Source organism: Melanerpes formicivorus, unplaced genomic scaffold (genome assembly GCF_026170545.1).
Source record: "Melanerpes formicivorus ecotype bairdi unplaced genomic scaffold, bMelFor1.0.p_v2 SCAF_56, whole genome shotgun sequence".
NCBI classification, from domain to species: domain Eukaryota; kingdom Metazoa; phylum Chordata; class Aves; order Piciformes; family Picidae; genus Melanerpes; species Melanerpes formicivorus.
In genome coordinates, this window is record NW_027142408.1 from 1,222,143 (window position 1) to 1,233,460 (window position 11,318).

Sequence of the window (11,318 nt, forward strand, 5' to 3'; positions counted from 1 at the left end):
TCGGCACGAAGGACTGCTGGAGCCGGACACACGCCGGGCTGGCAGAACAGCAAGGCGCGGCCTGCGCGCCCAACGACAGCTCCCGACGGCTCTCCCCGCCCTGGGCCAGGCCCCTCTCCCGCCTAGCCCACCGCCGGCTCCGTCGCGGTCATGCTGCCTGCCCATGGGGCCCCGGCACCCCGGCCGGCGTCCCCGGGAGCCTGCAGAAGGCGAGGGAGAGATCCCCATTGCACCGCCGCTGCTCCCCCGGCCTCGGTCCGGTCTGCTCCGCACGCCTCTGCGCTGCCAGGCCCGGGCCCGGCCGCCGCGGCCTGCAGCCCTCGCCGCCGTGTGCGCGCCCGGGCCGGCGATGGGCTGCGGCGGGACCGACACCGGCGGCAGCGGGCGGCTCCCATCTCCTTCTCCTCCTCCTCCGGCGCCGCTACTGTGAAAGTTACTTTTTAACCCAGGGCGGAGGCGCCGGTCTCCGGGTAGCGGCGGGCCCGCCGGGGCGTCCCGCCGGGAAAACAAGGTCAGAGCGGCGAGGCTCAAGGAGCCGCTCACAACGGCTGGGGCGGCCGAGGCTGGGCAGCAGCCTGGCTCAGCCGGGCCGGGCCGGGGCCCTTCCTCCCGCCGCCCGTAGGACAGGCCCGTGGCGCCGCGGGCCCCCAGCCCTGCCCGCTCGGCACCGGCCGAGGGGAGGCAAAGGGAGGAAGATGGCCGTGCCCGGCCCGGGATAAAAGCCCTTTGTTGCGCTTACAGAAAAGCTAAGGAATACTTTTCGTCCGAGGCCTTTGGCGAGCGGAGGCTCTTCCGCTCTTTTAGGACAAGAACAGCTCCCTCCCGAAAAGAGACCCTCGAGGTGAAAGAGGTTAAAAATTGTTTGGGTTTTTTTCTTTTTTTTTTTTTTCTTTTTTTTTTTTTAAAGCCCTAACTAAAAGGGGAAATTAAAAAAAAAAATAAGAAAAAAAATAAGAAAGAAAGAAAAAAGAAATCGCAAAGCCCCACGGCCAGGTGGAAAGCGAGGTGAGGGGTGGAGAACCGCAGCCTTGTCCTCGGGCGCTCTGGGAATTGCTGTGCCACCCGGGTCGGCGTCGTTTTGCGGAGGGAGAAACGCCGTCCCGGCAGCTCCGCGTCCGCCGCCGGAGAGGGGGAAACAACCAGCCAGGCAGGCGGGCCGGCCGGCCCCGCGCAGCGGGAGCAGCGGCGTGCCTGCGATCACTTACTTGTCCGTCTCTTGTGACATGTTTGATCCAATGAACTCTCTCCCCTTTTCCCGGTGCCTCCGTCTCCCTGGCGGAACTGGACTTTCAGGTCTGTGCAGGTGAAGGCGTGTGTGAACGCCCGGGACGGCAGAACCAGAGCTACTGGTAATTCTGCTTTCCTTTCCCCCCTCTCCCGGCTCTGCAGCCAGCCGTCGAAGTAGGACAGGTAGAGCCCCCTCCCCCTCGCATGTGGGGAGCGGCGGGGCTGGGGCGCCGGCTGGGCTCGCACGGCTCGGCGCGGAGAGCGGCCGGGCACGCACAGGTAACTTTCCCGAGCGGCGCCGGATTCTTTCACTAAAGGAGCGGGGCAGAGGGGCGAGCCGCCCGCTGATTGGGCGGCGCGGGCCGGCAGGTGCGCTGCCATTGGAAGAGGCGCGCAGGTAAGGCTGCCGCTGAGCTCCAGGTAACGCTCCTCGCGGCCGCGCCGCGCCTGGAGGCAGCCGCGGGGGCCGCCGCCGAGGGGACAGCAGGAAGGGGGAGCCGGCGCGGAGGCGGCGGGCGCTTCGCCGCCAAACAACCCCCTCCCTTCCCCCGCCGCTGACGGAGCGGGCCGGCCCAAGGCGAGGCGCGGAACCGTTGGTGCCGCAGACGCTGAGGAGAGGGCGCTGGCGTACGGCGGAGCGAGGCACGCAGCCGGCCTGGCCCCGCTGCCCCTCAGCCAGTCGGCTCCGACGCCGCCTGCCTGCTTCGTGCGCCGGGCCGGCGGCGGCAGGGAGCAGCCGTGCCCAAAATGTCCCGGCCGCCGCGGCAGGGCTGTGTCTGCCGTCGGATGGCGCCCAGCGAGGCGCTGGCTTTCGCAGGACAGTCTCGTGGATAGCTTTTCGGTCGGGTTGTAGAGATTTTAATCCTTTGGTTTGGGGGGATGGGTCTGGACCCGACGCCCGGTTGGGACCGGCCGGCTTTGGCGTTGGTCATGCCTTGGTGCAGAAGGTGTCTCACGGCAGAGGGATGAAGGGGTGCCAGGAGATGACACCCACCGCGTGGATCTGAGCGTTTGCAGTCGAGCTGGGGAGAGGTTGAGTGGGCTGTTTTGACAGTCGAGGAAGGCTGGAGAGGAAACGGGGAAGCTGAACAGGGTGTTCACAGAGGAAGGCCCAGTTGTGCAGGAGTGAAGTGGATGGCGAGAACTGCAACATCAATCTGTTGTCAGCCTTCGGTACAGTCCACTCTACAGGGTACTTTGCCCGAAGATCTTCACGGGCCCACAACGGACAAGGTCAGGCTGCATGAGCAGCGCCTTTGCCCCTGATGGGGAGAGATGAACAAGAGGGTTTCTTCTCTTCCTTGGGTCAGTTTGAGCAGGAGTGCAAGGGTTGCAGAGAGACTTCCATCTGCTCTCACCTGTTCTCAGTCCCCATTCTGCCACCAGAGACAGATCCGGACCCTACTAATGCTTCCTGCTACCACCTGTCCTCCTGGAAGGAGACATCTACCAGGCATCTGACTGGAGTGCTGATAAGCTCTGCTGCACAGATAGTGCTGTGTGTGGAAAGAGTGCCCCGTTGTGTGGGGCAGACCATTGTATTGCTTACTGATCTTTGCAAGAATGTCAGCTGGACTATGTCAGGCTTAGGTGAAGGCATTTTCCATTCTCTGCCTTTGAATTTCTCCTGACAGGGGAATGTAGTAGAAGGGGTGTTCACAGAAACATGTATCTATATGAGCAGATATATCTGTATACATATAAATGTTTGTTTGTATACATATGCCTCTGTGTGCATAAAACATGGAGTGTTGCAATCTGGGGCCTGAGCCTTTCACCTACTCCTTGCAGCTGAGTTCAAACTTGAGTCTGTAACATCTTTGGCATTAGGGGATTACAATCAGACACAAATATCTATTAATGTGTCTTAGCTGTGTTCATAGTAACTAACCAAATCAAGGCAAATCTGTGTAAAGTAGTTCTAAATCAGCTTAAACATAGTCCTGTGAAGGCTCCCATTGCTCTAAACAGAACTAGGAAAGTACTCTAGGTAGATTAAGACCCCTTTGAGCACAAGATACTAGTTAACCTTTCCCTTCATTTTCACCAGCTAGAGGAAAGAAACACTATTATGCAATCTGTGAATCCACTCAGAAGCTGCTAGTGCAAGCTGAAATCCTAGGACTGAACTTGCAGGCTGTTCTCCAGAAGAATGCTGCCATGAATTGCATTGTGTGATGCATTTTTGAGGAAGCCAGGAGGCTTCACAAAGTGCAGGAGAGAAACAGATTCATTTATCCCTTACACATAATGCAGCTGTTTTGAGTACAGCATTGCTCTGGCATCTTAAAGCAGGTTGAGCTTGTCAGGCACGTCACTGTGAGCCTCCAGGAGCTGCCTGGCAGCAATAGTGGTAGAATGCTGTAATGGGTTAAGTTTGTGAGGTCCCTCTTGTTACCTGCAGAAATGAGAAGGTTTATTTCCCAAGTATTCCTTATGCTGAAAGAAGGTTTTAAGACTTGAAAAGGTTACCTGTTTGAGCTCTGTCAAGAGGATTAACATCAGTTCAGGTATCCTCTTCCTTGGTTTTAATTTCTCAATGATGAGAAACATTGGGATGCCATTCCACCCCCACCCCCCCTTTTCATTTTTCTTGTATGAAATGTAAAGGAAGAAGGAGAAGAAGATCAGTGAAAATGCCACCTTCCCTGAGGTAGAAATGCTGCTGATGTGTGATTTTACAAGAAAGAAAACCGCATTTGATGCCATCTGCAGACCTGGACCAAACCCAAGCTGTAACTCAGACTGAAATGGAGTTTGTTGTTCTAGTGCTGGGTCAAATACAAAAACTGCCTTTAGCAGCCTGCTCTCAGGAGGGATTTTCTTAGAATGAGGTAGTCAGAAGACTGAATTGCTGCTTAGCATGTTAGGTGATGTTCCAAGGTCAAAGTTAGGAATCTAAGTGGGGAAATGCAGCAATGAACTCTTGATCTGGAGTTGTTGGAGATGACAACTGTTATTTAGTTGAGACCTGCTTAGATAGAAAAATATACCCTTAAAATTATTGTAAGCAGGTGGGTGGGCAGGCATAGTGCTCATTGTTTCCTGCATAAGCCTCTTGCTGCTGCAGACTGGAATCAAATTGTGAGTCTCAGAGCCCACCTCTAGCTGAGCTGGTCAAGCAAGTCCTGCCTAATCCAGCCTGATGCTCATTCTTCATGATCTACAAGATTATTACAAACTGGTGTGTTGGTCACTGAAAAATCAGCTCATGTTCTTCCTGGCCAGACCAGTCTCAGTTCCTGCAGAATAAAGACTCTGCAGAGCAGGAATGGAAGTCATGCAATGCATTAGTGAAACTCTAGGACTCAGCTTTGAAGCATACAGGGCAAAATCTGAAAGAGCACACCAGTGTTTTCCATGCTGGTCCTGGTTCTTTGCTTGCACAGCAGCTGATAGGTTTTTTTGTGGCATTGCAGGGATTCAGCGTGGAGTTCTACTGTCTAAAGCTTTACATCCTGTTTCCACTATTTACTCCACAGCAGCTAGCATCAGTGTTGTTTGGACTTGTCAGCACTGGGTGAAGGAAACAGAGTGTACAAATAAGGCTTGCTAATTGCAGCAAGCATTTCAGAAAACTATTAAAAGAAGTCTGTGTGTTAAAAGACGTCAGAGAGATATTTATGTCAAAACAGGGCTGCAAAGCAGTTCAGTGGGAGAGCAGATGTTTGCAAACAGCTATGTTCAGTAGGCAGTGGTTAGCACATGTTTCTGTTTGTGTCTTTCTGTGTCGTGATGGCTGTTGATACAAAACGTGCTCTCTCACAGTAGCTTCAAAGACAGCCACCTACCTACTAGCTTTGTGATATGAAGCATTTACTGCTAACCCTCCCCACAGCCCTTCCTTTGTAGTCATCCTCAGCAGGAAACTATTTATTGGAATTTGTGCAGACCTTGATCCTTGACTGACTTGGGTGCAGCCATCATGTACACCAAAATAATCCTAAACAGATTACAGTGCACCCTATGTTACCCAGAAGAGATCATCCTTATGCTCTAAGGAAGGATTGCTCTGCACTCTTAGCTTTAAGAGAGCCATTCCAAGTAAGCAAGATCCTGGTAACAGTTTACTTCTGGTGCTTGACAAGGAAACCATGCAAGTGCTGTCCAACAGCAGATTCTGTGGTTAGTGGCAGTACATAGATGTCTACCATGCTGCCTGGACACTGCACTTTGTGCTCTCCAAACAGGTCTGCTGGGATCCCTTTAGCAACTTCAAGCTCTTGAGTACCTCCACATCAGGTATGACAGCAGCAGTTCAGTACTGTGGAGGACCATGGAATTAATACCAAGCATTTCCTGGCCACAGGGTAAGGTGTGGAGCACCCTGGCACCTTTTATTTGAAAGGCTGATTTCTGATTCTTTAGACTGATCAAAGCAGTATAGAAACACACAGGGGGGAAAAGGAGGGGCTTTCCTTAATTTTGTTGTGCTCCTGATGAGTACAGAACTGATGGGTCTGAAAGGTGTCAGCATTTTGAGTGTGCTATAAAGCTTCCATGCTGAGCTCAGGCAGCGTGGCACACACAGGCACTTCAGCTTAAAGCAGGAGATGAAAACAGCTCCCAGCATGGACATCTGCTCAAGACTGAGGTGCTGAGAAGGCAGCAAAGTAGAGACTGGAATATTAGGCAGGCAGTAAAGTACCAGTCCCTGCCACCAAGACTGCTCACAGGTTTGGAGCCAGTTCGATCTAGAATGATAGCTTTGCTGCAGGCACCTGGAGCCACCTGACAGCCTTTTGGCTGTTTTGAAACACTGGGGAAAATAGAGTGAGGTCATCCAGTGAGGGTGATCTTGCTCTTAGTGAAGAACTGTAGTGTGAAAAAGAGCAAGAAGGCACCTCTGAAAGACAATGTCACGTTACGTGGGGTCCAGGGCTCTGGGAATGTGTTTGTGAAGCTGACATTAAAATTGCCTGATGTCCTTCTGGGGCAGAGCTAAGGAGCCTCAATTACCTGGCCTGTGGGGAAACAGTGGGAGTGAAGCCTCCTGAAGTTTGTCCAGCTTCCTGCATTAATCAGCAGGATCTTTGTGTCAGCACAGAGCAAACCTGCAAATTCATAGACACATTTTGAGTAATCATCACCTGAACAGTTTTGGGCTGAAGGGAAAATGCTGTTAGTCTGTTTAAGCTGAATTCCTATTCATGGAGAATGCACCAAGAGAATTGTCCTAACACCTATATACCTTTTTGATTACTGGAACACTTGGGGTGTTTTTCATTTCAAATAGTAGTTTAAAACCAACTTTTTCTCAAAATGCAAGATTTTTTCCCCTTCCTGTCCTCCCATCCCATTTTTTCCCCTTCTCTGCTTTTCCCCTTCTCTGCTTTTCCCCTTCTCTGCTTTTCCCCTTCTCTGCTTTTCCCCTTCTCTGCTTTTCCCCTTCTCTGCTTTTCCCCTTCTCTGCTTTTCCCCTTCTCTGCTTTTCCCCTTCTCTTCATCTTGATAACACAAAACCCCCTCATTTGTATAGGATGAGCCTGGGGCTGTTGTTGGTCCTGAAGTGGGTGTCCAGGGGAGGTGTTTTGGTCTTCTCCAAGTTCCATGGAGGCCCAGACTGGAGGGCTCTCACTGCAGGGTGGCAATGGTCAAGCCTGGTTTTGCCACTGAGACTGCTGTCTCTAGCTCTCCTCAGTCAGTTCTTGAACCATTGTGACTTAACAGAGTATCACTTTGAAGGAATCTGAAACAGGGATGTGATCCACGTGTGGAAAACCTAAGAGCTTCAAATGTCTTTGCACTGGCTGTAAGAGTGCTGAGAGTTGAAAAACACGTGGAAGCTCCACAGGTCTAAAATCCAGCTCCTCAATAGTGAGCATGCTAAAAGCCATGAGGAGTGTGTCTCTTTGTGCTCCCTGAAGTAGCTGTAAGCGTTCCAGCAAGCAGAAGGTGAAGGATAGCACATAAACAATTGCTTGTTTGCTTTTCCCACACTCAGGAACTGGAGTGAATGCAGCCCAAAGAATCCACAGAAGTACTTTCCAGTCAGAGCAGCAGGAGCTGGGAGACAAAGCTGTGGAAGGTATCATCCTGGTCCTTAGAATTCGGTGTGTCTGTCCCTCAAAATAGGTCACTGCTGCAATCAGATAGGAAGGTGCATAAGAAATCACAGCAAATGGAAAAAGCTGGTGAATAAGAGGTGGGGTTTACAGCCCTGGGGCGTGTTGCTCCTTTATCCTTGTGGCTGCCCTCAGGAGCAAGCAAATGTTATTTTAATGGAAGGGCAGAGGATAAAGAGGATTGTCTGGTGGCACAAAAGGAGCCAGTGTTGAAGCCAGCAGATCTTTGCAGTGCCTTGTTCTATGGAAAGGTCAGCAGACCACGTGTCTCTGGGTTTCTGTTCAAGCATTGTCAGCTTTGCTTTTAGTTCCTCTACAGACAGGTGTAGCAGTGTCACTTTCTACTATTTGTTGCTGTTCTCTTGTGAAATCGAGGAGTATTTCAGAAGGCCTGCAGCTGGTTTAGCTCACAAACATAAGGGCTCTATATAATAGGACTGCATCAGGCTTTTGAGGCAATGTAGGATCAGAGCTTGTTGACACAATCTTTGGCCTTTCTTATTGCCTGTCTTTGGTGTTTCAGTCCTCAGGAGTTTCGAGATAATTTGGTCTGTGGCTTGGGGAAGACCTCAGTTCTGGATCCCCTGCAGCTGCCTCCTCAGCCTGTCCTGTCAGGTTCACACCTCAGTGATACCAAGTTGATACAACACGTGTGCCCTGCATGCACCTACACGCCTGCTTTATCTCTGCTCAGGCTGCTGTGAAAGGAGATTTTACTGTTCCCTTGCTGCTGGAAGACTTCCCTGATACCCAGGGAGATATGATACCTGCTCTGTTTCATGCCACCCCTGTCTTGTGGGATAGCCATTGCTAGGAGTCAGGCCCTCTTTGATGTGCTAGTTCCAAGTTCCTTTACAGGTATTTGCTTTGCAGAGCCTCTGTTGCCTGTCTGCATTATCCTGCTGCCTAATCCAATAGTGCTTTTGGACTTGTTTTTTTAAATGCAGCTTGGAGTTGCTCTGTAATTCCACTTCCTTTAGCTGTGTTCCATGGCTGTGGCATAGGCTGTTTAATAACCCTGCTTTGTTCCTCCGTGCCCCTTAAGAGAAGGGTCAGGCAAGACTTCTGTTTTCTCAGTTCACCCAGGGCGCAGAAGCTTCTCCCTGTGCCATGCCCTGGACACCACGTGTGAATAGGCATTGTCCTGAAGACTTTGTTTCGTTTGTTGCAGCAGAGACAGCAAATCTCTCACCCAACAGGTCGCCAGCATCGCTGCTTTCCCCCTTGCGTTTTGATTTCTTTGGAGATCTTTGCTTCGGGAAGGGGCAAGGTGAAGGTGTTCTGCGGGGAAGAAGCTTTCTGTGGCTCCGGGACAGAGTTGCTGAGCATTTGCTTGTCTTGTTTGACTTGAAAACAGTACCTGGAGACGGCAGTTTGTTTATGTGGAGTGTTTGGGTGTGAGGAGCAAAGCAGGCGGATTTACATTTACATTTCTTTACTGTTCTTTTTTTTTCTCTCCAGCTCCCACACTTGAGCAATAGCCCCGCGGGGAAGGGCGGGGGTGAGATGTGTCTGTTGCTCTTTATTTCACCATAAACTTTGCTTAGTAGTAGGACTCAGAGGAAGGCAAATTCTGCTTTGCCATCACTGGGGGGGTATAAATCACCCCTCAGCAAAATCCACACCATGGTTAAGGTTCTTGGAGTGGGAGGCAAAATCACATGCTTGGGCTGTGTCATTCCAGAGTGAACTAGGTGCATGAGGACACGTTCAGAGGTTCAGGAAACCTGTGTGAGAGGGAGGCCAAACTGACACCCTACAGTCTGCTAGCCCCAAGGCAAAGACGTTTGGCATTGCTTAAGCTCTCCCAGCCCAGGCACCAAGTGCCAGAGAGCTCCTGACCTGTGAATGAAAGGAGGTGCGGGCGTGGGGAGGCAGCTGCAGCGCTTCTCCATCTCATACGTGAGGGTTTGGAGCAGCAAACTTGCCAAAGGTTGTGTGGGCAATCAGAGCAGAGCCAGGAATTTATTACCCCTTGCCCAAACCTCAGCATGGTGCCAGGTGCACACAGGTAGTTTGCCGAGTGCTCCAGCCTGACTCCTGGAAAGTACTCTTGCCTTCCCAGTGGAACCAGTGAGTTCCCCAGGTTAGAATGCATTTATTTTTAAACTGCCCAGGCAGGGACTGCATGTTTTGAGAAACGTGTGCCAGAGGGAGTGCCTTGTGGATTAGCCCTTGAAACAACACCGTGCCTAGCTGCTCATTAAAGCCACTGCCTAGCAGAATCCCTCAGCCGCCCTCCTCTGTGCTCCCAGGCACAGAGAGTGCAGGATGCCAGTTTCAGCCCCTTTGTTTGTTTAGATCGCTAGGAAAGCTGAAGGGGGGAGTTTACAGCAGGGAAACACTTCGGGGTGACTTGCACTCAGCACTCACAAAGCAGACAAACTGCATTTGAAATAGAGGCTTTTAAATCCAGATGCCTGTATCTCAGCTTATCAGAGCTAATTGGCTCAGCCTATGTGCAGCATAGGTTGAATTTCAACTGTTGCATTGATTGCTCGAAGATGAGATCAGTATCTGCACAGGACAGCTGATGTGGTGTCACAACAGGGACAGGTCTTGCCTTGGGCAGAGTGGAGTCAATTCAGCAGTTTTGTAACTCTTGGTACGCTTTTTCTCAGTTTTATGAAGTGGTGGACACTGAGCTTGGTGCCACAGCACGCTGGAGCAGGAAGTTATCCCGGAGCAGGGATTCCTGTGGTACCCCTGGGATCACAGCAATGAGCAGGCAGCGACTTGAGTGAAAACCAGGCCGTGTCAGAAGGTCCTGCCACCTGCTCTGCTGCTATCTTGTTTGTAAGGTGTGGGGGGAGAATTTCATGCTTCAACCCTCATCCTTACAGTGAAGTTGAATAAAGCCTGATTTGTTGAGATTCCTGGCAGCTGAGTGCAGCAGAGTCACCCCTGCCCAGCTCAGCCCAGCAGAAGAGCATGTGGATGCCCAACGGGGCTTTCTCTCTTTCTTACCCTGGGTCATGCATTTCTGCCCTCCTGTGTCACAGCTGCAGCCTTGCTCTCTCATCTTCCTGGGAACTGGTTTGGTTTGGTTTCTCTCATGGGGTTAGTTTCCAGGCAGGCAAGCAGGTTGGTTTGGCCCCCTAAAACTCCACAGCTGAACTGTGGGAGTGCTTGAGCCAACAAAAGGAAGGGGACAGGACGGGCCCACCTCTTTTGGCAGCAGTCTGGCTTCGAGTTGAAGTGCTTGTGAAGGTGCATGCAAAGCAGACTTGTGCTGGGGTGGATTAAAGCCTGCCAGGTGTGAGCACAGGGACTTAATTACAGCACTTGCACAGCTCAGGTCCCCTGCAGCCTGGCACAGGGCTGGCTCACAGGACAGCTCGGCAGTAAAGAGGCATGGCATCACCATGGCATCACCATGGCATCACCATGGCATCACCAGCAGCCCTGGCACCAGCTGATAAACCTGGCAGGAGCTGTGGTGAATCTCTGCAAGTGCAGGACAACCCACAGCATCGGCAGCGCTGCAGAGCCAGGGAGGCTTCTGAGTTCAGAGGTGCTGTCTGATCACGGAGGAGCTGCCAGGCGCCCCTCCTCTTGAAAGGTGGATGTGCAGAAGGTGCCGTGCCGAGGTTTGGAGGCAGGGTTATGAAGGACCTCAGTCATTCCAGTTGTCCTTTGCTTTTGAAGTGATCTCAGAGCTGGCTAATGCTCAACTTCTTTTAGATGCCTGGGGTTAAATGTAATGCTTTGGCCCTCCAAGCCCAGCCTCGCAAGATGGGGAGGGGGGGATTTCCCCTTGATCTCTGCTGTTCCTTTTGAGTTCCAAAGCTTCTATTGGGCAGGGAGGGGGAAGGGAGACCAAGGATATCTGAAAATCTTCAGTGTCAACAAGGCCAATTATGCACACTGCAATTGCCTCAGTGTAAACAGCCAATGGAGCTGTAATGGGGAGACCCTTCTGCGCCTGAGCAGGGTGCTTTGAAGTGCCTCTGCTCAGAGGTTGCCTGTTAATGCAGAGAACCGCAGCAGCAGCAGCTGTTGGCTCCAGTGAGCACTTTGGTGGCA

The 11,318-nt window shown here is 51.9% G+C and overlaps 1 protein-coding gene across 2 annotated transcripts in view; it reads right to left on the reverse strand.

The window, feature by feature from the left end:
- The window catches only part of GRHL2 (grainyhead like transcription factor 2), a 68,216-nt gene extending 66,740 nt beyond the window's left edge, over positions 1–1,476 (reverse strand). For both annotated transcript variants that reach the window (XM_068161140.1, XM_068161139.1), the window contains exon 1: positions 1,206–1,476. In XM_068161140.1, coding sequence (XP_068017241.1) covers positions 1,206–1,225 — 20 coding nt within the window. In that variant the 5' untranslated portion in view covers positions 1,226–1,476. The remainder of the gene's footprint in view (positions 1–1,205) is intronic.
- Between the last annotated feature and the right edge of the window lie 9,842 nt (positions 1,477–11,318).